Source organism: Saccopteryx bilineata, chromosome 5 (assembly GCF_036850765.1).
Source record: "Saccopteryx bilineata isolate mSacBil1 chromosome 5, mSacBil1_pri_phased_curated, whole genome shotgun sequence".
Taxonomy (NCBI): domain Eukaryota; kingdom Metazoa; phylum Chordata; class Mammalia; order Chiroptera; family Emballonuridae; genus Saccopteryx; species Saccopteryx bilineata.
In genome coordinates, this window is record NC_089494.1 from 8,474,058 (window position 1) to 8,499,622 (window position 25,565).

The window sequence follows — 25,565 nt, forward strand, 5'->3', positions numbered from 1 at the left end:
CGCTCACTGGGGGCAAGTCGAGCACTCGGTGTGTTCTTAGTCAAGCAAGATAGGGGGCTGATAGGAGTCAGTCCTCCAACAGGTAGCCTCCAGCTCTGCAGGCCAGTGGGTGCAGAGCACCTGGAGTCCAGAGTTCTCCTGTTCGTCTACCCAGAAACCCCCATCCTGAGTCTCAGGGCTTCACTCCCATTATATTGTGGCCCTGAGTACAGAATAAGAGGCCCAAGTAAGCTTAGAATTCTGTCTTCTCTGAAGAGCTGCCATTCTCAAAATTGGGGCTTATATCAAGCCCTCCTCACTCTCTTCCTTCCAGATGCAAGTGTGAGGGTCTCTTTGCTTTGGGTGACGAATAGATCCAGCCTGTCGTGTAGTCTGTTCGACACGTGTGTGGCATTTAGCAATAGCCACCAAAATCCACACTTCATAGAGTACCAAGTTCTCTTTTTATAAATGGCAGGGAACTGTACCAGCCAATATAGCTCTTCCCTTCTACCTCATCTCATTCCCTACAGACAAAGGGATTGTCAGCGGCACCAGTATAGCACCAGGGACTGTAAGTGTTCTTCCTGTCACTGTCTGACTAGACAGTACCCAGCACACCAATCCCATCCTTTGGACCTGCTTGCCAGGACTGTTAGGTTGTGTTCCCTATGTGCGGAGCCTGAGATGAAGTCCAGTGAGGGAATGATTTATTATGAGAACTCTCTGGAAGAGGAGGAGGGGTGAGGGAGTCGGGGTGTCTGGTGGGAAAGCTAAGCAAGAACGGGGTGACAGGTGGGACCGGCTCCAGCCCGACCCCAGTGTGGAGCCTGATCCGAGCCCACGGAGGTGTAGCCTCCAAGCCAAGCAGCTCCACCCGGGTCAGTGCAGGACTCCGGGGAGAGGCCCAGGAGCCAGCCTTCACAGCACCGAGGGACGGGAATTCTGCTCCCAGAGGGGGTGTCCAGGGTCCCAGCGGCTCCCCTACACCACTGGGCTGCTCTCACTGGTTTCCTCAACTGCAAACACTTCTTTGAAAATCTTCTCAAATTCTGCCTCCAGTCTCAGTCCGATTAGGCCGAAGTCTTTGTACTGGAAAAAAAAAAAAGGGAAATAACAGCAAAAGTAATAACACTCATTATCACTAGTAAGACACATTGCATTCAAGATTACCTTAAACACCTACGTTATATTAACAAGATGAAAATTAAAAAAAAATTTATGCAGCTAAGAGTAATTTCTGTGTTCTCTGTGACAATTAATTCTTGTTAACTATACAGAAAAGGACAATCATTGCCACATGTAGGAACTGTTACTCATTTAGTTTGGGTTGTCTAGTGAGGGTTAGAAAAATAATCTAAGGTCTTTGTAACAATCAAATACTACAGATGTCTGAGTACAATCAGTAATGTTCCCTTCATCTTGTCACTTCTATTCTCCTCTGGTGACAGCTGTTATATGGTCCATTCATGTGTAAAGGACTCTGGAGTTGGGGACTTCTGAGAGGTCTGACTGAGTGTATTTGGGGAAAGATAAGAACAACATTATTTTAAGACGCAATTTTCTCCTTAGGTTTGGCTCAGGGAGTATACAGCTGTTCTCAGTGGGCACCTGTCACCTTCACCTTTTCCAAAGGGAATGAGCTCCCAGGGGCCTGGCTTCTGATTGCTGGGACACCTTCAGACTCTCCCTGGTGAGCTTAAATCTTGATTTCTAAAAGGGTTCACTCACTTCCTGTGCCCTTGCTTGTACAGGCTCGTCACAGATGAGGGAAACGAAACTTTCCCACAGCAGAAACGGAGGGCAGAGCGACTCAGTGGAAAGGGATGAAGTGGAAGAGGGAGCCACTTGCCTTGTAAGACGCCCTGTGGTTCTGAAAGATGAGGCGCATGTCCTGCACAAAACCCTCCACTCGGGGGTAGTGACGCTCATTCAGCCTAGACTTGATCTTGTCCAACCACATGGGTTCCTTTAGGTTTTGAGAAATCTCTTTAATCTGGTGGGAATAAAATTATCATTGAGAGAATGGCGGACGAGTCCGGTGTCTGCCTTCTGTGAATTCCCATCCAGTCCAGCAGAAGTACCGGGTGAAGATCACGTGCCCCCTCCCCTGGGCTTCAGGTCACAAATCCCTCAAGTGCTCATGTCAGGTCAGGTAACATCATGGCGGCCCATAAGGATGGTTTACTTTTCTTACTTACATAATAATAATGTGGAATCTTTGTGAAGAAGGAGCTCTCTGAATGGCAATAGACCTGCAAGAGGAGGAACTCGCATTTCTGCAAAAGAAGGAAGATGTCAGGAGAAGCAGCGTGGAGAGAAAGACCCGTATGCACGTGCGGGCAGGACCCACCCGTCCTCCGGAAGTCTCCCCAAACAGCTGTGGCTCCAGGAAGGAGTCGTGGGATGGTTGAACTCATTTTTTGGCAAACAGGTTTTCTTTTTCTTTCTTTTTTTTTTTTCATTTTTCTGAAGCTGGAAACGGGGAGAGACAGTCAGACAGACTCCCGCATGCGCCCGACCGGGATCCACCCGGCACGCCCACCAGGGGCGATGCTCTGCCCACCAGGGGGCGACGCTCTGCCCACCAGGGGGCGATGCTCTGCCCATCCGGGGCGTCGCCATGTTGCGACCAGAGCCACTCTAGCGCCTGAGGCAGAGGCCAAGGAGCCATCCCCAGCGCCCGGGCCATCTTTGCTCCAATGAAGCCTTGGCTGAGGGAGGGGAAGAGAGAGACAGAGAGGAAGGAGAGGGGGAGGGGTGGAGAAGCAAATGGGCGCTTCTCCTGTGTGCCCTGGCCGGGAATCGAACCCGGGTCCTCCGCACGCTAGGCCGACGCTCTACCGCTGAGCCAACCGGCCAGGGCCAAACAGGTTTTCTTGAGAGGCACGAGGAGGCACCTGAACACGCTCGCCCTCCCTGACACTGTTGACTTCTCACTCGTGAGCGGAAACAGGAAGGCTTGGGGTCAAATCTGACTCACCAGCTGCTCCGCGGGCCCCATCGGCCTCGCCAGGACCTCAGACTCCCTGTGGCACCGCTGACTTCCAGCAGAGTTTTTTATCCTGCAGAAGATGCAACTCCACGGGTCCCTGGGAGGGGGTACAAGTGATCAAGGCAGGTCCTCAAAGAGACACCGTCCCCATGGCTGCCATTGTCCTTTCAGGAATAGCCCATGGGCACAGCCAGGGATGAAGGGGACACCTCCCAGACAGAGTCTCTAAGACCCCAGGTGGGGTCTGACAGAATGACCCTCCTCCCCTTGAAGGGAGCATCGGGGTCTGAGGGGGTGCAGAGTGGAGTCGGGGTGAGTGACCGCTCTCCTTTCCCCATCTGAGCTGTTGCGAGAGCAAGTGGCCCTCCCCCCAAGCCTCTAGGTCAGAGGCGGGGCCCTATCCCCTGGGAGCTTGGCCTTCATCAACCAGTTGAAAAGGTGGCAAAATGAGGGAACCTGTCTGTGTTTCCTGCCTTTTCTAAATAAGCACGAAATACATACAACTGGCAATTCTACTCCCAGAAACAGAAGTCATGCTGGGAGAGTTCTAGAAAGAACAGTAGCAATATTAAAGCAAAGGACCCACCAGCCCCAGCCTCCCAGAGGAGAGAGAATTGACCCCTCCTGCTGTCAAGATCTTGGCACAGTCTGGATCATACTGCCGGACCCCACTTCCAAACCAGCTCTTTCCCATCAGGACACACCCAGCAGCTCTGCACGGGCGGGGGGGGGGGGGGGGGGGGGGCGTGGCCAGAAGAAGGGTCCCTGAAAGGAGAGAGGGGATGCACCTCACAGACCTCTCAGTTTCCACAGCTGGGAGGTGACAGTACCAATGAAAGGACCTTGAACAAGTATCACAACAGAAGAGCGTCCCTCCATCCTGGCAGATTTCACATATGTCTGAATTTTCTGCCTAGAAGGTAAAACAAAGTTGATGTCCCCAGTGAGACCCGAAGGCCAGCGCTGTGGAATCTAGACTCCCTGCCTTTGTGCTAATCGGCAAGGACACGCACGTGCTTCTCCCTGAGCTGTGAGTCGGCTCTGCCCGTTTCACTTCATGCCCATCTCTAGAGACCCCAGTGATCTAGAGCTCTGGTCCTACACTGCTGGGGAAACGGGAAGGTTTCCACTGAACAATGGAGAGGGTGCTTTCACACTGAGACACCCAGCTCCAATCTGTCTACCAGACACGGGTGAGGTGTCTGCTGCTCTCTGCTCATCACACACAGTGACGTGTTCCCACTGACTGTGAGCATGCTTCAGGGAAAGGCAGCAATGACACAGAAAATGTACCCAGGGGAAAGCCTGGATTACTTTGGGATTATAGATGGGAGTAGTACTTACACATGGGTCACTGGAGGTTCTGTTGTGAGACTTCAAATTTCTCCACTGAAAAGAGAGAAAGAGTGAGTGACAATACTGAATGAAATGTTTGCATCTGTCATTTACTTAAATAACCATCTTTTGAGAGATTCAATTCACAGTCCATCTATTTTTTCATACGTACTTTAATATACGTACAAGGAGAACTAAAAATGCCAAAGTACCACTGTTGGGCCAATCTAGTTACGTTCCCTGGCTCTCAGACACGAGGTGGATCTCGGTGAAGTCATGCTGGGAGTCTGGCCCTGGTTTCTTCAGGTCAGATTGAAGGAACTCTTCTTGTTCACCTACTTTGAGGGGCTATCAGACAACCTTGTCTATACTAGGAAGTGTCGTCCCACCAGAGTAGCTGTACTGAGAGTAACACCCTGAGGACTCACTACCAACAGCCTCCAGCTCCCTCAGAGCCCAGACTCCTGATCCATGCAAGTACCTCAGAGAAGAAGTCAACCACCCTCTGAAACTCCTCTGGGGTGTAACTTCAAAGATAAACTGTGCTCAAGGGCCCCAGCATAGAGGTCTTCTCCAGAAGGTCACCCTCTTCTCTCCATTTGAATCCCAAGATGTCAACAGGATAACTTTTCAGATGTAACTGATTACCACCCACTAGACTTATATTGCTTGAGCATATGTAGTAGAATGACTTGATGTCCTTCACTTCTGGATTCAGGCAGCCTCAGCCTCTTTATCTCCAGCCCAGGGCAGAGGGGTCACAGACAAGTGTGATCCATAGACCATCACCTAAGAAATGGCCATGTCACTGCCCACCTCCTAGTGTGGCCCATATTATCTCAGCCCTGCCCATCAATTATTCTTCCACTGAACTCCAAAATTTGATGAATAACATTGAAACAATCCTTGCGGTCAAGGACATTACTTAAATTTTCTTTAATGAACATTGGGCATTTAGTATGACCTGACAATTATATGTTAAAAATGTGAATAAATGAGAATTATTTCACTTAGGAAAAGAAAATAATTGCTATGTCCTAAGCAAACATTAGCATACAATAAATGATTGTTCTTGAGAAGTATACTATTTTACAAAACCAAAGTTCTCAGCAAAAGATGTTAGTGGTCTTTTTCAGGAGCCAGGAAGCTGTCATGTAGTACTGAGAGTGACACTGAAGTTTCCAGAAGCCAACAGGCTCCATCAGCAAGAGAGATACTGACAGACACAGAGGACCCACAGAGACAGAAATTGGTCCCGACATCTGCCACTTTGGGAGTTGTGTTCTTGTTCAAGGAGGCACAAAATATAGAGGCAACTGCACCTTTGTGCTAAAAAGGTGTTTGATTTATAAACGAAGGTAAACCCTAGTGTTAGAAACCTTCCAGCTCACTCAGTTTCTCTAATCGACATTTATAGTACAAATGCTGGCATTTAACATACTCACTGAATAAGTCTAATAATAGTTTCCAATTAGAAAATTCAATGAATAAAACATTTCAGGGACTAATAGTTTAAACCATCCAGATCATCAGAAAATTTTAAGCTCTGGACCTCACATTTCCAGAGGAAGATGAAGTCCCATTGGCCAGCTGTGAGTGACTGATTTTAGGATTCTAAGAATGCTTTGGGTGGCCATTTCCACCAGAAGTACATAAGAATGGCATTTCTTTTCTCCTCCTCTCTCTTAAGTTCTCATTCTTCTCCAATCTTGGAAAAGCCATCCCTTCGTCCTCACTCTTCACCACACATTATGTGTCTGTCTGTGGCCTGCACAGCCTTCTAGCACAGAGGGAGCAATCACTGTCACAGACAGAAAAGAGGTCTGCCCAGCTCTCCTGCCTGAGCATAAGGGGTGGAGTCAAGGTAAACAATTTCCCAGGTCACGCCCTCCCAAATACATGGATCTCCCAAAAGCTTCCTCCCCAGAGGGACCATCCTCATGAAGGGCAAGTAATTTCCCCTGAATAAGAATTCTATGTGTCTCTGCGCACATTTGACTGGCAGGGAGGCGGAAGGGGATGGAAAGGATCGGAAAGGAAACATGCTTTGTGTTGTGCATCTCATGCAGTGGCGTGAGCTTCCGTGTGTGTCCCCAGACGGACTGTGTGCCAGAGCAGAGTCACCTGGCTGGTGGGGAGCAGCTCTGCTCCATCGGATTTCAACACACTCACAGGACAGTAACCTTGAATTTTTGAAATAATCTTGAGTTGAAGATGACCCTGGGAGTTTATTATGCAATGTTTTTATTATTGCTTTTACAGCTTTGACACCCCTATAACATCTTCATTTAAAACTACCACTCAATCTTGAGAAAAGTGGTTTTTTAACCATATTATCTTCTCTGTCTTCACTGATTTGCTATTCAAACACCTTGAGTATAACGTAATGTTCAAAGTAACTCTGAAGGCACATGCAAAAACAAGGATACTTAATTAAAATTATTCAATGAAGAAACCATAAAATAACATACTGTATATGTAAAGTCAGTTATGTGATGAAAGCTGATAAAAAGATATATGATCATTACCCTTTTTTTTGGTCCCCAAATTCTTGGAGGATTACACAGATATCCGTGCTGAAAGATAAAAAGATCAATGTACATGTTTAGCCTGAGTTTCTGGTCGATGAGCCTGAAATTCCTACCTCTTCCCAAATATTTCTTGTTGGATGTCCCAAGGTTGGGTCCAACCAAGGTGTCTAAATGAGACACAAGCAGCTTCTTCCCCTCACTTGTTCTTCTAGAAATCATCAACAGTAGCTCGAAAATTGCCATTAGAAACATTTCCCTTTCTTTCATGTTATTTTCCTACGTTTTAATAGGTTTTCCTTCATCATTTCTTTGACACTTCTCACCTCCTTTTCATTCCCAGGAGTGTTACTCAGACTTGAGTCCTCACACCAGGACCAATCGGTCAACACACACGTATCCCACATGTACACATGTCAGACACTGTGGACAATGCTGAGCCCACAAACACGGACAACCCCAGGGGAGTCTAGAGACACAAGGGGAATGCATGGAAGGATAAGAATAAAACAGTGTGAGAAGGGCTTTAATAGTGGGGTCAAGGGGTCCATGGATGGGTGACCAGGGCAGGTCAGTCAGGGAACATTCAGAGGGGGGTGACATCTGAGCTGAGCATGGCATGTTGACTATAAATTTGTTGGGTTGAAGGACAGTGAAGTCATTTCAAAGACCCATATTGACTGTGATACAGTTTTAAATCCATCAACAGCTCAGGAGACTCCTTGGTTCTTAACTTTCTAGGTTATGAGTTCAAACTCCTCAGCCTGGCATTAAATCTCTCCACAAACTACCCCACTTGATGGACTATTCTTTATCACTCACCACCGTCCACCTCACCCCACAGAACTACGCTAACACTGGTTCTGCTTTTCATGCCTTTTTTTCCTGGAGTCTCGTCTGCCCACTGGCTGACTGTGGACTGTCTCTCTCAGTGCATAGAGTCCTCTGCAAGCACCGCGTTGCAATGACCTTCCCCTGCAGCTCCTGCGCCTGCGCCCACAGAGCCCCTGGGACCGAGCGGGAGCTGCCTTGTGCTGAGCTGTGAGGGTGGGCACCTCTCCCCGGGGAAGGACAACGTCAGGGGCCTTAGGGCTCTGGTCATAATGCAGCATATATTCGGTGAGCTCACAGTGACCTTATCTTCATGTACAACCAGGAACTCACATCTCCTGCCCCCATAGGGGAAGTACCTCCATCAGCCGTCGCAGGGGCCTCCCAAAGCAGCGTATACTCAGCTTCCAGTTCTTCCATGCTGCACGGCCTCCTTTCACTTCAAACTGCCTGGGGGTGAGCCAAGTCCCGTCCTCAGTCTGGATGCACTTCCAGATGGCTCCTGTGAGACCAGGTAAGTCAGTCCTGGACCTTCTGTCCACACAGCTCAGACACGGCCCTCCGCCACACTAGCTCTTGAGTCCCCATTTGGACTCAAGATCACTTGCGGGAGAGTCTGGCCTCCCCTCTCGGACCTCGGACCTCCAACCAGCCTTAGGTCCCCTCCAAAGAGATTTCCTGCTTTGTGCACGCATAACTTTGTCTTACATACAACAAAAATGTGATCATTACAATCAAAATAAACATTATAAAGGTATTCTAAGACCACCTACAAGTAATGCTCTAAGAATCCTCTCATTCTCAACAAGGAGACATTTCAACGTGCTATTGAGGTCAGGGGATAGAGACAGGCCAGACTCTGAAGGCCTTGGGGCTCGGGGGGAGGCAGAAGTCAAATCAGACTGAGATCTCAGCTGGAGGCCCTGCAGCCCATACCGGCACCAGAGAACATCCATGCCCTAAACTGCAACATCTTCCATCCAGTTTAATGGCATTATAGAGCAGTGATTTATTTCACCCCTGAATTCATGGAAACCCAATAAAAATAATTGTAAATATATCCAGTGCAAAATTTAAGTTATATACAAAAGGTAATATGTGGTGAACATTATTAGTCATTAGAGAAATGCAAATTAAAACCACACTGAGATATCACGTCACATCCACTAGTATGGCCACAGTTAGAACATCAGACAATTACATGTGTTGACAGGAGAGAGAGAAACTGGAGTTCTCATGCATTGCCGGTTGGAATATAAAATACTGCTGTCACCGTGGAAAATATTTTGGTTTTATTTCAATAAGTTACACATAAAATTACCATATGAATCAGCAATTTCTCTCCTGGATATATACCCCAAAGAATTAAAAATGTGTTCACATAAAAACTTGCCAATAAATGTTCAGAACAGTATTATATATAATACTAAAGAAATAAAGCAACCCATACTGAAGAAAGGATAAACAAAATATGATATAGTCACACCATGGAATATTATATTATTTGAAAATAAAAAGGAATGAAGTGCTAATACACACTATCACATAGATGAAACTTGAAAACATCACGCTAAGTGAAAAACCCAGTCACAAAAGGGTTCATATTATATGATTCCATTTGTATGAAATACCTAGACAAGGCCACTTTACAGAGCAGAAAACAGATTAACGGTTGCTCAGGGCTGGGCGGTGGGATGGGGTGGGAACGGGCACTGACGACTGAGAGACATGGGTTTCCTTTAGTGAGGGGACAAAAATGTTCTAAAATTAGATCGTAAAGTCACAATCCTGTGACTACACAAACAAAACTCAGGACTAAATCATGCACTCTATGTGCTGAACTGTTTGGTTTGTGAGTTGCATCTCAGGAAAGCTATTTAGATATTATTCATTAATTATATAAATTCATTTCTTGTATACCTAAACCCTCAGGCAGATTTTAATGATCATCTCTTTTGCTAGCTGAGGAATTTCAGGATCAAGAAAGGTCCCATTCTCTACTCAGATGAATCAGTCACTCTTAGCATAGCTGAGGCGGGGACTCGGGCTTTCTGCTTCCAAACTCTGTGATGTTCTCACTACGTCAAACACCGGGTCCTGGTGACGATGACCCAGAACAGAGAGAGGATATGAAGGTGGAGGTACAGGGCCTCTGCCCCGTTATTTTCTGATTCACTTCTCTTTATTATGGGGGCATTTCCATGGTCACTTCCATGTACTAGTGAGCATCTAACATGTACAGTTCCTCAGAGTGTGAGACTATCATCTTGGGGACCCCCGCTTCCTTCTCTCCAGCCACATTGAGACCTTAGTTCCCCGAATAATGTGCAATTCACACGGAAAATTCGATGACCTCTTGTCACTCCTTCACATCAGAGTTGCAAATTATACCATAAAACTCACCTCGTTTCAATTTCTTCTTATACAACTTCCCTTTCACGTTTCCACAGGTCACAGGAAGTACTTTAGAACTGAAACACGCAGTTGCATCTCTGCGCCTTCTTGACCCCGAAACGGAAGATTTCTTCCTTCTGTTACCATTTCGCAGTTGCACATGCACCCCCTCCCACGGTGAGTGTGTTCCTATAAAGATACAGATGTACTTAGGAAACTTCCTTCCACAAATCCCTGTAGACAAAGTCATTCTTCCAAGTGGCATTACAGATTCCTAACTACCGGGTGTCCACCTTTACCCTCAAAGCCCACACAATCAGCATGCTTTACCAGGGACACCAGGCACCAATGAAACTGCCTTAGCTCCCAGTCCAGGGAGCCCCCTGACTCGGACAGGACAATGGGACACACGGCTGCTGTCGGGTTCTGTGCTATTTCCCTGCAGGGAGGCAGCTGCAGACAAAGTCAGAGACTGTCTGCTGTCTCCCTGAGCTCTGACTCTGGGTGCAGAGAGGACAATGATGGTGTAACCTAATGGAGACGGGGTCTGCCTGCTACTGTGTTCTCTACTTTGCCTCATTTCTCCCTTCATCTGGAAAGGGAGCTCATAAAGCTCTAGAACAATCTGCAAATTGTGTGTGTAGAGGAGTTATGGACCTGATTGCACCAGAGAGTGACGACAGGTGTTGCAAAGTCATTAGGCCAGATTCTCACTGGTGTTAGGAGCCGCCCTTTGTGCCTTCTTTGTGGTGACCGTGTGCTCTGATCAGACGATGCTCTGTCCTCTCTCTCCACCTGGTCCACTCCGGCCAGTCCTTCACTCATTGTCCTTTACTCATTCTCGACAAGGCTCTCATTGTGTCTCCCCCATTTTCTCTATTTATTGGCATTCATTCCCCTCTGTACCTTCCTCTATTCATACTGTTTCTCTACATTTTCTATCGGTGTCCCCCAGGGCCCAGCAGGGTCAGGGGAAGCAAAGTGGGTGCCCGGGACCCACGAGGTGCTGAGAGTGAGCTCCTCCTCCCAGGGGTCCCGGGTCTCCCTGCCTGGCGGAGACCTGGCCCTGCTGCCCCGCCTGATTTTCCAGAGTATCCACGCTCTGTTACGTTTCCTACTCTCTCCTGTTCCATTACCCTTCCTCCATACTTTATGTGATCTGTGTTAGTCTCTTCTATATCAACATTTTCTCTATATTTTCCTCATCTCAAACACTGCAGTATCCCCAACAGTCTCCCCTGTACCTTTGCTCCGCACGCCAGCCCCTCCCCGCCATCATCCCCCCCCCACACTCACCCCGCCCAGGCACTGGTCTTACCTGGAGGCTCAGACGCTTGAGCTCCTTGTTCACTTGCTTCTTGGCTTTCTAGTGCATCGTTGTCACTGGCTGTACCTGTTTCCTCTGCATTTATCTGTTCTACTTCGCAGAGCTGCTCTGGGTGTTCATTTTCAGGTGGGTCTGTACCTAAAGCACATTTTGATTCATAAATATTTTATCTGCCTCCTGCATAAGTTAAGGCCCAAGAGGATAATACAGACCACTCTACCCTGACAGGCAGTGGATAGAGTGTTGACCTGGGACACTGAGGACCCAGGTTCAAAACCCCGAGGTTGCCGAGTAAGTACTGGCTTGACTCCAAAGTTTCAGGGTGAGCCCATATTGCTGGCTTGAGCAAGGGGTCACAGACTCAACCAGATCCCCCAAGTTAAGGAACGTATGACAAAGAAATCAACGCACAACTAAAGTGCCATAACTACCTATTGATGCTTCTCATCTCTCTCCCTTCCTGTCTGTGTGTGTGTGTGTCTCTCTCTCTGCCTCCCTTCACTAAAAAATATACACACATATACATACATACAGGCATGCACACATCTATATATACATATACATACATACACACATGCATGTGTGTATATATGTGTATGTATACATATGTATATACATATATGTCAATATACATATGTATGTGTGTGTACATATGTGTGTGTGTATATACACACTCTAATATTTTTTTTTCTATTTTTCTAAAGCTGGAAACGGGGAGAGACAGTCAGACAGACTCCCGCATGCGCCCGACCGGGATCCACCCGGCACGCCCACCAGGGGCGACGCTCTGCCCACCAGGGGGCGATGCTCTGCCCATCCTGGGTGTCGCCATGTTGCGACCAGAGCCACTCTAGCGCCTGAGGCAGAGGCCACAGAGCCATCCTCAGCGCCCGGGCCATCTTTGCTCCAATGGAGCCTTGGCTGCGGGAGAAGAAGAGAGAGACAGAGAGGAAAGCGCGGCAGAGGGGTGGAGAAGCAAATGGGCACTTCTCCTATGTGCCCTGGCCGGGAATCGAAACCGGGTCCCCCGCACACCAGGCCGACGCTCTACCGCTGAGCCAACCGGCCAGGGCCACACTCTAATATTTTAAAGCAGAGGGAATTTAATCGAGAAGACTGGTTATGCAGTTGATGGAAAAACTGAGAAATCCAAATGGAAGACTGAGGCAACCTGGAGAATAGTCAGTATGGGACTGAGCGCTGCGCAATTGTGAGTTAGTGTGAAAGGTCTGCAGGTAGGTAGAAGCTGGACCATGGCTCCTGCCTGGTGGGAGATGGAGTCAGGGCGACCCAGCTACGGTCAGAACTGCGGCCCAGACGGCGATGGGCAAACTCCCGCCTCTCCGTGCTCCCACTCTCCATCCCTCGCCAGTGTGTCCCAGGTTAGGAACCATTATCATATCCATTTCATAGATGATGAAACTGAGGGACACGGAGGGGAAGTCACTTCCCCAAGGGCACAGGGCAGCATTTGAAGCCAGGCCACAGGGCACCAGACCTCCTGCTCTGACACTCCCTACAGCAGAGCTCAATCCCCAGTCTCAGTGGCTGAGCTCGCACAAGTAGCCAAAGTCTCTACGCTGATCTCTGTCCTCTGAAAAATTAAAATGATACACCATCATTTTAGGTGTTTTAGAAGATTAAATAAAATATTACTTATATCTTTAAAAGAAAATTGTAACATCAGAAAATTAAATCATTATAACAAAGTCTTAAACATACCATTCACATAATTTTAAACATACAGACTACATGCACCTCTGTGTTCATGGTAGTGTTATTTGCAATAGCCCAGATTTGGAATCAGCCCAAGTGCCTAACACTAAATGTGTGAGTAAAAATATGGGGCACATTCACACAATGGAATACTGCTTGGCCATAAAAAAGAAATAAAAGTGAAACCTTGTTTTTTGGGAAAGCATGGATGGATATGAAGAGCATTATACTAAGTAAAAATAAGCCAGTTGAGAAAAAATAAATATTGTATTATTTCACTCCTTATAGAATCTAATAAACAAAATGAACTAGCAGGCACAGTAGAGACTCATGAATAGAGGTGGGCTGCAGGGGCAGGGGAGGATAGAGCAAGAACAGAGAACAAAAGGGAACAAACCCCTGGACACGGACAGCAGTGTGGGGATGGCCGAGGGGAGGGGAGAGGGGACACTGGAGGGGGCGCAGGAGGAATAAATGGCGATGGACGGAGACTTGATTTGGGTGTTGAACACCTAATACAGCAAACTGAATGTGTGTTGTAGAATTGTGCACCTGAAACCTGAATAATTTTGTTAACCCGTGTTATCACAATAAATTCGATAGAAAGGAAATAATACCATTTGAAAATAAAAATAAACAGATACCGTGAGTAATGGATTAAGGGAGCTCAAGAGTTGTAAACAGAAATTATTACTCGCTAAAGTAGCAAAGTGTTTTCTCAGAGGCCTGTCAGGTTTAGGGGGCGGCTCCAGGCCTGCCGCCCCGAGGAGGAAGGGAAAGTGTTTGCATGGGAGGCACATGGGGTCTGTACATGGTCCTAAGTGAGGGACACAAGGGGGAGGCACCCTGACCCACCAGAGACATGGCCTTCTCACTGCGGCACTGGCCTCACGGACGTGACCTCAAAGCACCACAGACTCAAGGAAGACAGAGGCAGAAAACTGAGGTCAGGGGCACGGACAAAGCATTCAGGCCCAGGCTGTCACGTGACAGCAGGAAGTGCACGTCAGAGTAGAAACAGCGTCTTCCCCAGGAAACCCACAGTACCAAGACGGTCATCTAAGTCCCTGGAGAAACCACAGAGGAAAACACTGCTGACTCTGGGCAGTCAGCCCTGAAAAGAAGCAGCCCCTCCCCCAGCACATTCCAGAAAGGGACAAGGAACACAGGACAGTCAACAGAAACAGACCAAGAGGAGAGGAGGGATCCGCTGGTGAGGAGTCCTGGGTTTGAGACACGTCTTCATCCGTTCCTGGGGGAGGAAATTGGAAGTTGCTTTCAGACATTTGTTCTCCCCTAATCCCATTTTACTCTTTACAAAGTAGGACCCGAAAATCCCTTCCCTGTAGGTATCAGTGCAGAGCCCGTCTGGACCAGGAGGACGCACCTGGCCCCGACTCTGGCCCTCAGTTGCACCCCTGGCCTTGGTCACCCATCTCACTGAGATCATCCACGAGCACTCAGTACATGGTGATGGCTTTTTTTGTCACCCGTGACCATAATGAGCTTGTTTTTTTCCTTAGAACTGCCCTTGTCTAGTGGGCTCACCTTACTTCTTGCAAAATCCTGTATTCTTGTCCTCACCCCTCTTCACAGCACACCCCCCTCTGCACTACTGTTTACTGTCTTGTTGGCCTTTCCATCAGGATTGAGTGAGCAGGGTTAACATCACAGTGCCTGGTTCATCCTGCTCGTTGGACCTCAGGCCAACCACACACATGGTCTCTCTAGAGTTCAGTTTCCTTTTCTATGAATGGGTGGAGAGTGATACTGCCCCCTAGGCAGCGGTAAGCACTAAGCCCAGAGCTGCCAGAGCAAATGCTCAGTAGGTGAGCTCTTGGTGATGTGGTTGTTTCACTGTGTCCTTCACCCCTTTCCCCAGCTTTCACTGCCCTCCTCCTTCCTCTCTCTCAAGGTGCCCACATCCCCTCCTTCACATCTCACCACTTCCTCTCCTCTCCCTGTGTGACTGCCGATCTCCTTGAATATTCCTGCTCCTGAGCCACACTCCCCAGGTTTAAATCAGTCTCTTCTTCTTTCATCAAGTCTCTCCTTCTGGTTTGACCCTGTGCCCATAGTTCCCAGCCCTTCCCAGCTCACACTGATCTCCTCCTACAGGGGTCCTTCCAGATCACAACTACTTCAGGTCAGCATTCTCTTTAAATTCAGTTTCCTGACACACTGTGTCCCTGTTCCTCTGTATCATGTCTCAGACACTTTTCGGAGTTGGCCCCTGGTCAGACTCTCATATGAACACCCCTCGCTGCCTTCTCCAAGTTCCTCAGAGTTCTCCCCTGATCCCCAGGTCCACTCAGAACTTGGGGCACGCCTCCTATTCTCTTAGCAGATGAGTTTCGGGTTTTATCTGTTTGCAATCACCTTGTTCAAGGCTTAGTTGGGAGTTAGGGTCCTCTTCTCTCTCTTCAGCATCATTTGCTTGGTAACACAATTTCTCTTGAATCGCTGAAGAGAGGAAGAGAAAAGAAATGAAAGATTTCCATTAAAGCTCAAGAACATCATCAAAAATGTACATGTTTAGAAATTTCCAGCCTTCTGGTCACTCAGATCTCAGTGAGTCCCTGTACTCATGGTAAAGTTCCTCGTCATTGCTGAGACAGAAAGAGAATGCCCAAGAAGGAGTCCTGATGTTTCTTGTACAAAAGAAAGCAATTGAAATGTAAGATTTAAGGAATCATGGAAACATGAGCCTGTTATTTATGCAAAAACATTTACAGATGACTGAGAAAGCATATATCAAACTGAGTAATAGCCTGACCTGTGGTGGTGCAGTGGATAGAGTGCTGACCTGGAATGCAGAGGTTCTGGTAGCGAACCTGGGCTTGTCTGTGCAAGGCCCATACAAGAAGCAATCAATGAACAATTAAAGGAAGCAACTATGATTTGACATGTCTTCCTCCCCTCACTTCTAAAAATCAATAAATAAATTTAAAAAATAAGTAATAGAAGAAATGTGTTTTCTGATCTGTTCGCATTGTAAAGAAGAAAGAAATCTCCTCGGAAGAGAACTAAGATCCTGTAAATGTCCACGTATATAAGTAAGAAAGTTCAAGAGCTTTAACATGTTGTCTGGACAAGAGAAGGGTGCAGTTCATTGGATCGGGGGAATGTGTTTTCTAAAATGACATCATAGGACACAGGAAGAACTAGAAAGAGCTCCTGGGGCAAAGGGTGGATCTCAGGGATAAGGGAAGGACACTCTCTGTGGCTACAAGCAAAGACAGCAGACTGCAATACAGCACACGGACCAGGGCGCTGCCAAAGAGAGGAGCCAGGACACCAGCCGAGAGCTCTGTGCGTAAGTGTCAGGAGGAGAAAAGTACATCAGGAAGCCTGGGGGTGGGTGTCTCGGGAGGAGGAGGCAGGAAAGTGTTGGGCCCTCACTGCCCAGTGCTGATAGCAGGGTGCCTACTGGGGCAGTGACCTGGTAGTTACAAACGTATAAACCTCTAGGATCTCTTTGGTGTCCAGTAAATAAACCTACAATTTCTTAGCTTTCAATGCCAAACCTTCCAAAATCATTTTCAAGTTTATCTCTTTTGAATCAACCCCCACAATCACTACTGACTCTACGAGAAGTCTGATTGTCCCTTATTGCTAACACGTGGCACCATTTCACCCTCTGTGCCTTTCCCTGTCACATCTGCTTTCTTCAGGCTGTGTAACCATTGCTTGTGACTTATTCAGAGGTCTCGGTTGTTATGACTACAGAGTTGTTACATGAGACACTGACTGCTATGAGCATGGTGTTGCTGAGAAGCTGAGATTCTGCACCCTTAGCTAAGTTGTCACCTGAGATGGGTAGCAGTCAACTTGGGGGACTGCTGTGTAGACCGCTGCTTGAGGTCCCAAAAGAAGAGAAGCAACTGATGCTGCTTTGTTGGGATGCTGGGTTTCCTTTCATTTGTCCTTCTAAGTAATCTGATGCCACTGTGGCTCTGGCTGTCCTGTGAGTCTGCCAGCCTCGTTAGGCAGACCTCCCGGTGGGTGTTGTACTACAGCCATTGTATCATAAGCATGGAGTGGCTCACGACACGGCTGTTTTCTTAGTGGTTATATCCTCACTGCCCAGCACTGTGTATGGCGCGTGGCAATAACTCAGTATGTTCTTGCCAAAAAACTTGGCCCTGGACATAAAAAGGTAGATAATAAGCCTGATTACCATTTTCAAAGCTTTTACCAATGCGAGTTAAAGCAGGGTATTCCCTTATGTTGAACTCGTTGAACAGTGTTTCCAGAACTGGAATGTCAAATGTCTTCTCAAGTTCACTGAGGACACTGTACACCAAATGTGGCAGGTAGACCATGTTTTCCCAAGCTTCTTGACAAGCCTTAAAAAAAATCAATGGAGAAAAATGAAGCACATCCCTCCAAGTTACAGAGGCTCCCTAGAAAATGATTTTATTGTCAATGTGCTACAATTTTCCTACATAGTTATTTTCTCAGGCTAAATTTTAAATTTTTATATTTATGTGGCTGCTAAGTGAAACAAGTAAGTCCTTCCTCCTCAGTAATTCCTATTGTGGAGCAATTTTAAAAACTAAAAGTGGGTTCAAAGTTAAATGCTATGAAGTCCTTAAAGAGCCTGGCCAAATATTTTAGGGAAAGACTTAATAGGTGATGAGCTCATGATCTGTTGGCTGGGCCATGCTTGTCCCATCCTCAGCACCAGCTTAGCCGGGAAAGGCTCAAGGAAGCCAATGACAAGTCTCCCCCTTGGTGAACTTGCCCCTAGAGAAAGTCTATTTATAGGGAAAGGTAGACTTGCATTTCTGTATCTCCACCTGTATCTCCACCTATGCCTGTAAAATTAACCTAAATTCCAAGACTCCAGAATACCAAAAGGAAAAAAAAGGAAAGTAAACTGAAAACTGTTGGAGATAGATTAGTAAGCATCTACTTCCAAATTTGTCCAACAAGAGAGTAATTCTCTGTTGGTTGGAATCTCACATCTAATTGTTAACATTGATGTTTACTGAAATGAAATGTTATATCAATTATCATTTTATTAAGCCAATTCATTAAGTTTATCCATTCATTCATTAGAATTAATTTTAACTTCCAGTGTGTGATACATTGTATGTGTAGAATTCTTATAAGGCACTATACATCTATGGAGCCCAGCTGCTTCAGAATCAACCTATCTCTAGCCCTAGTCACCTCATCTCCTGGGGACACCATGGAGCACAGTTCCTTCAGTTAGCAGGAGTGTCTCAGGGGTTCACTGCTTCTCTTCTTCTTTTGTTACCTTATAGGAACACTGACAGCAGTACTTGAGAACGTCCCCACACGTAGGCGACTACTCAGAATGTTTATGGTTCCCTGCCGTTTAATTCCAGGATATCAAAGCTTAACTTGTTGGGAGACCATTGACCAGATTATGACATAATAAACTTCACTTACTTTATATTTTTTTTCAGTGATGAGTTTTTGGTCATGAAGGCTTTCAAAGAAAGGAAATGGCTTTTTTATTGCGTATGAAATCTTGAGCTTTTGACTGATGAAGTGATTGAGTGCAGTCTCAGTAATAAGCCTCTTCTGGTCTTGTGCGGACATCCTAGGGAGAAAGGACACCATGATAAAATGGTCATCGAGATTCTGAGATGCTTGTAAAGGCTGTAACTTTTATAAAGGAAGGATAGGCTGTGAAAAACCAACATCGGTAAAATAAGTGGTCCTGAGTGACAACCAGAATAAATAGAATGAAAGCAACAGACAAGCATGTAATTGAAGGAAGCATGAGGGATCAGGAAGACAAGCACAGGACTGAAAAAGTTCATTTTAGTCTGTCCTTGTCAAAGCCATTTTAAAGGTATCTTACCATATCTGCAAAATTTCTAATTAAAAGTTTAAATTCTTATAAAATCAAAATAAAGAAAACAGAGAAATGAAAAACAATGAATAATAATGTATCCAGGAAATCTCAGAGAGATAAAAACCAGATGTCCCCCTTCTGACCTACAGCTACTCAGGGAAATACCATCTTGCATATAAAACTGAATCAGAAATGATAAGATGGGGTTTAATAATGGTTTGAGGTGGTATAAAGTGTGGATTTCAAAAATAATATCAATATTTTCTCCTAGAACTCTGACTTTGTGTTAATATAAACCTGTTTATGTTATGATTGTGTACACTGAATATTTTTAGAGAACTTTATTTCAGATACTGCTGCTATTTTCTGTGAAAGTAATTTTAAACCTAAGTCTGTAATTCTAGTTCTTCATTGGTCATTTTCTTGCTTTGATAATAATGTTTTAATCCACATTTTGTATTTCTTAAGCTTATGAAGATTCGTAAACTTCCTTTTCTCATACCAGAAGAGAATCATCAGCACTTGCCACAACCCAACATACATCAGAAAATAATAATATAAAACTGTGTTGAATTCTGTATAAAAAAAGTCTCTGGCCTGACCACACAATAGTGAAGTGGACAGAGCATCAGACTGGGAAATGGAGGACCCAGGATCAAAACCCCTTTGTCTCCGGCTTGAGCATGGGATCATAGACATGACTATGGTCACTGGCTTGAAGACCAAGGTCACTGGCTCAAGCAAGGGATCACTCGCTCTGCTGTAGACCCCAGTCAAAGCACATATGAAAAAGCTGTCAATGAACAACTAAGGAGGCGCAAGAAAGAATTGATGTTTCTTGTCTCTCTCCCTTCCTTTCTATTCCTATCTGTCCCTCTCTTGTTTCTCTGTGTCTCTCTCTCTCTTTCTCCTTAAAACCCCGCCACAAAACTCTTATAAACATGACATATAGTAATCCAACTTCAACTGAAAAACATTGAATAAAATGAACCAGCAAGTCATAGAAAAGGCAATTTTATTATTATCTATTATCATTATTATTATTGAGAGGCGGGGAGGCAGAGAGACAGACTCCCACATGTGTTCCAACAAGGATCCACTGGCAAGCCCCCTATGGGGCTATGCTGTGCCTATCTGTGGCAGTTGCTCTGTTGCTTGGCAACTGAACTATTTTAGCATGTAAGGCAAGGTCATGGTGCCATCTTCTGTGCCTGGGGACAACTTGCTCAAATGAGCGATGGCTGTGGAAGTGGGGGAGAGTGAGGGAGAGAAAGACAAAAGGGTGAGGGGAAGACATGAAAAGCAGACAGTCGCTTCTCCTGTGTGCCCTGACCAGGAATCAAACCCGAGACTTCCACACACTGGGCCTACACTGTACCGCTGAGCCAACTGGCCAGGGACAGAAAGGGCTATTTTAATGACCAATAAACATGAAAACTATTCAACCTCCCATGTAATGAGAAGAATGCAACTGAAAACAAGATGCAACTCTTCATCCACTCCCTTTGCAACGTCTGGGTGTGGGGGACAGCTGTTCTCCTGTGGAGGGGTGAGGGGTGGACTCGGCCACCTAGAAAGGCGATAGGCAGGATCGGTGAACAGCACATACCATAACCTTTGTGTCCCCCATCCCAGCTTTTGGTGTTTGACACAGCCAAGTGCTTATATACACCATGGGGCAAAAATAGGCTTAAGTTGTTTGTATGGAAAATAGCACAATATTTAATAAATAATAATATAAGAATAAGATCTGTGGCCTGACCAGGCGGTGGTGCAGTGGATAGAGTGTCGGACTGGGATGCCGAAGACCCAGGTTCGAGATCCCAAGGTCGCCAGTGTGAGCGCGTGTTTAATATTAAATTAAGTGAAAATGTAAGATACGGAAAGGCATATACAATACTATGTGCTATTAAATAACAAGAACACAGTTCTGCCTTTAGGAAATAAGCTGTCTGTGCACAGGTCCCGGGAAAGCCAGGCAAGGCCACGCCTGCAGCACTGAGCAGCACCTGGACTGGGAGCCACAGGGCGGGTGGGGAACAGGACTCTTTTCTTCTACATACGTACATGTCACCTGTAATTTTATGACCAAAAACATATATTTCATTTGCATTAATGATTTTAAAATTAAATGTGCTAAGTAGCATTGTTGCTGACCCAGTACTAGAGAAAAAAAATAATATTTCTAGCCCTTTCCTTGCAGAGGCCTGTGCACAGTTCAGGTACAAGATCCCAGCGCACCAGCCAGTGACGGAGAATAAGTCAGTGGGTTACTCTGAATTATAGATTTCGTAAACTACCTTCTTTGAAATGACCTAGAGGAGGTGTGAGAGAAAGGAGAGGGTTCAAGGGTTATGAGAAAATGACAAATCTCTGCCTCAAAGCAACAGAAAAGAGGGACAGGCCCGCCCGCGGAGCAGTGGCTGGAAGACAGGAGTCCTGTGGGTGTGGCAGCTGCACTCACTCCAGCAGCTGTCCCTCTGCAGGTTAAAGCTCTGACTTCCTCATTACCTATCCCTGCATTTCAGTACGGTGCACCTGAGTGTTCCTTTTAAAAAAAAATTTTAATTTATTGTGTTTACATAGATTCAAGTGTCCCACCGAATACATCCCCCCACCCCCATGTTCCCCTCAACATCCCTCTTACCCCCTCCCCCCAACGCCCTCCCCCCTTCCATCTAGGATTTGCTTTCCTGCTCTCTATAATGCTGTGTTATGTATATATAATTTCACCAATCTCTTTCCCTTCTCTGATCCCATCCTCTCATCCCCTTTCCCTCTGTCTGCTTTTCCTCTGGTCCCTTTGATCCTTTTTCTGGATCTGTTCCGTTCCTCAGTTCACATTGTTCATTAAATTCCTCAAATGAGTGAGGTCATATGATATTTTTCTTTCTCTGCCTGGCTTATTTCACTTAACATAATAATTTTCAGGTCCATCCATGTTGTCGCAAAAGGTAAGAATTCCTTCTTTTTCATGGTCGCATAGTATTTCATTGTGTATATGTACCAAATCTTTTTAATCCACTCGTCCACTGACAGACACTTGGGCTGTTTCCAGATCTTGGCTATTGTGAACAATGCTGCAATAAACATGGGGGTGCATTTCTTCTTTTGAATCAGTGATTTGGTGTTCTTAGGATATATTCCTAAAAGTGGAATGGCTGGGTCAAAAGGCAGTTTGATTTATAATTTTTTGAGGAATCTTTATACTGTTTTGCACAGTAGCTGCACCAGTCTGCATTCCCACCAGCAATGTAGGAGGGTTCCCTTTACTCCACACCCTCGCCAGCACTTATTCTGTGTTGTTTTGTTGATGAGCGCCATTCTGGCTGGTGTGAGGTGGTATCTCATTGTGGTTTTAATTTGCATTTCTCTAATGATTAGTGATGTTTAGCATTTTTTCATCTGTCTATTGTCCATCTGTATGTCCTCTTTGGAGAAGTGCCTATTCATCTCTCTTGCCCACTTTCTGATTGGATTATTTATCTTCCTGGTGTTGAGTTTTATAAGTTCTTTATAAATTTTGGTTATTAACCCCTTATCACATATATTGTCAAATATGTTCTCCCATTGTGTGGATTGTCTTTTTATTTTGTTCATATTGTCTTTAGCTGTGCAAAAGCTTTTCAGTTTGATCTAGTCTCATTTGTTTATCCTGTCTTTTATTTCACTTGCACGTGGAGATAAATCAGCAAATATATTGCTGCGAGAGATGTTGGAGAGCTTTACTGCCTATGTTTTCTTCTAAGATGCTTATGGTTTCACGACTTATATATAAGTCTTTTATCCATTTTGAGTTTATTTTTGCGAATGGTGTAAGTTGATGGTCTAGTTTCATTTTTTTGCAGGTAGTTGTTCAATTTTCCCAACACCATTTGTTAAAGAGACTGTCTTTACTCCATTGTTTGCTCTTACCTCCTTTGTCAAATATCAGTTGTCCATAAAGGTAGGGGTGTATTTCTGGGCTCTCTGTTCTGTTCCATTGATCTATATCCTGTTCTTATGCCAGTACCAAGCTCTTTTGAGAACAATGGCCTTGTAGTATAACTTGATATTAGGAAGTGTGAAATCACCCATTTTATTTTTATTTTTCAAGATTACTGAGTCTATTTGTGTTCTTTTTTGGTTTCATATAATTTTTAGAATATTTCTTCTATATCTTTGAAGTATATATCACTGGCATTTTAATAGTAATTGCATTGAATTTAAAAATTGCTTTGGGCCTTCCCAGGTGGTGGCGCAGTGGATAGAGCATTGGACTGGGATGCGGAGGACCCAAGTTCAAGACCTCGAGGTCTCTAGCTTGAGCACCAACTCATCTAGTTTGAGCAAATCTCACCAGCTTGGACCCAAGGTCACTGGCTTGAGCAAGGGGTTACTCGGTCTGCTGAAAGGCCCATGGTCAAGGCCCATGGTCAAGGCACATATGAGAAAGTAATCAATAAACAACTAAGGTGTCGCAACAAAAGTAATGATTGATGCTTCTCATCTCTCTCTGTTCCTGTCTGTCTGTCCCTATCTCTCTCTCTCTCTCTCTCTCTTTGACTCCCTCTCTGTCTCTGAAATAAATAAATAAATAAATAAATAAATAAATAAATAAATAAATAAATAAAGTTTAAAAATTGCTTTGGATAATATAGAAATTTTAATGATGTTTATTCTTCCTAACCATGAACACAGTATATGCTCCCACTTCTTTGTATGCTCCTTGATTTTTTTTTTATCAATGTTTTATAATTTTCCGAGTACTAGTCTTTAGCTTCTTTAGTTAAATTTACCCTTAGAGGAAAGTTCACAGCACTACCAGCATACTGTAAGACGCAAGAAAAATCTCAAATAAACAACTTAACCCTGCATCTTTGCATCTTAAAGAACTAAAAAAAGAACAGCAGATAAAGTCCAGAGAAAATATAAGGAAGGAAATAATAAAGACTAGAGTGGCAATAAATGACATAGAGGCTAAAATAAAAAAATACAGAGGATCAATGAAACCATGAGTTGGTTCTTTGAAAAGGTAAACAAGATCAATGAACCTTTAACCAGACTCACCAAGAAAAAAAGAGAGAGTACTCAAATAAATAAAATTAGAAATGAGAGTGGAGAAGTAACAACTGACACAGCAGAAATACAAAGGATTCTAAGAAAATACTATGAAGAACTGTATACCAAAAAATTAGAAAACCTGGGTGAAATTGACAAATTCTTTAAAACATAATCTTTCAAAAATCAATCTGGAAGACTCAGAAAACCTAAACAGCCTGATTACAGCAAATGAGATAGAAACAGTTATCAAAAAACTCCCAACAAACAAAAGACCTGGGCTAGAATTCACAGGTGAATTCTACCAAATATTCAAAGAAGAACGAACTCTTATCTTTCTCAAGATATTTTAAAAAATCTAAGAGGAGGGAAGACTTCCAAACTCCTTTTATGAGGCGAGCATAATTCTAATTCCAAAACCAGGCAAAGACAACACAAAGAAAGAAAACTAGATGCCAATATCCCTGATGAATTTAGAGGTTAAAATTCTCAATAAAATATTAGCAAACTGGATTCAGCATTACCTGAAAAAAAATTATACATCATGATCAAGTTGGATTTATTCTCGGGAGGCAAGGCTGGTACAATATTCACAAATCAATCAGTGTGATTCATCACATAAACAAAAGGAAGGAGAAAAACCACATGATCATATCAATAATGCAGAAAAAGCATTTGATAAAATCCGGTACCCATTTATGAACAAAACCCACAACCAACATCATACTCAATAGGCAAAAAATTAAAAGCAATCCCCTTAAGATCAGGAAGAAAGCAGGGGTGCCCTCCTTCACCACTCTTATTCAACATAGTTCTGGAAGTCCTAGCCACAGCAATCAGACAAGAAGAAGAAATAAATGGCATCCAAATTGGATAAGAAGTAAAACTATCATTGATACTGTACATAGAAAACCTTAAACACTCAGTCAAAAAACTACTGGACCTGATAAATGAATTCAGCAAGGTGACAGGATGAAAAATTAATATTCAGAAATCAGAGGCATTTTTATACACCAACAATGAACTGTCTGAAAGAGAAATCAAGAAAACAATCCCCTTCACTATTGCAACAACAACAAAAAAATATATAAAGCACCTGAGTGTTCTCGTAAAGCAGGACTGAGGTCAAGGTTTAGATGAATTTCTAGTGACAGACACGGAAGCAGCAGCCCAGCCAGAAAGAAAGTTAAAGGGAGGAAGACAGAAACTGACCTGGTGCTGAGGTCACTGCCTCCACTGGTCATCGTCCTGCTCCTGGCTCCACCTGGGCCTCATCCCTCAGATGTCCCCAGCCAGGTTCCACTGTGGCTCCCCAGCCCTGAGCAGGAAGTGTGTGAACTCACTGAGACAGGTCACCACCCACAGGGGGGAAAGAGAAGTAGAATTACCGTATTTCCTCATATACAAGTTGCAAATTTTTTCGAAAAATTTGGGGTCTAAAATCTGGGTGTGTCTTATACTGTGGGTGTAGTGTGTTTATATAGGCATTTTCTGCTTTTTCACACTTGCTTTTGTGCTCCTTGTTGAAAACAGCGATTCGTCATCAGACACAGATGAGGACAAGCTAATGGCTGGGAGTTTGGCAAT

The 25,565-nt window shown here is 44.9% G+C and overlaps 1 protein-coding gene across 1 annotated transcript; it reads right to left on the reverse strand.

Moving 5' to 3' along the window:
• Positions 1-232: 232 nt before the first annotated feature.
• On the reverse strand, positions 233-25,305 carry LOC136337984 (nuclear body protein SP140-like protein). Its single transcript, XM_066279950.1, has 15 exons — positions 25,191-25,305; positions 18,527-18,680; positions 17,286-17,454; positions 15,485-15,568; positions 14,295-14,357; positions 11,381-11,527; positions 10,072-10,251; positions 8,028-8,170; positions 6,838-6,885; positions 4,319-4,363; positions 3,772-3,887; positions 2,963-3,071; positions 2,181-2,258; positions 1,832-1,975; positions 233-1,071 (listed from the first exon to the last, which is right to left on the reverse strand). Exons 1-15 carry the CDS (start codon positions 25,220-25,222, stop codon positions 964-966), a joined length of 1,620 nt encoding a protein of 539 aa, XP_066136047.1. The 5' UTR covers positions 25,223-25,305; the 3' UTR covers positions 233-963.
• Between the last annotated feature and the right edge of the window lie 260 nt (positions 25,306-25,565).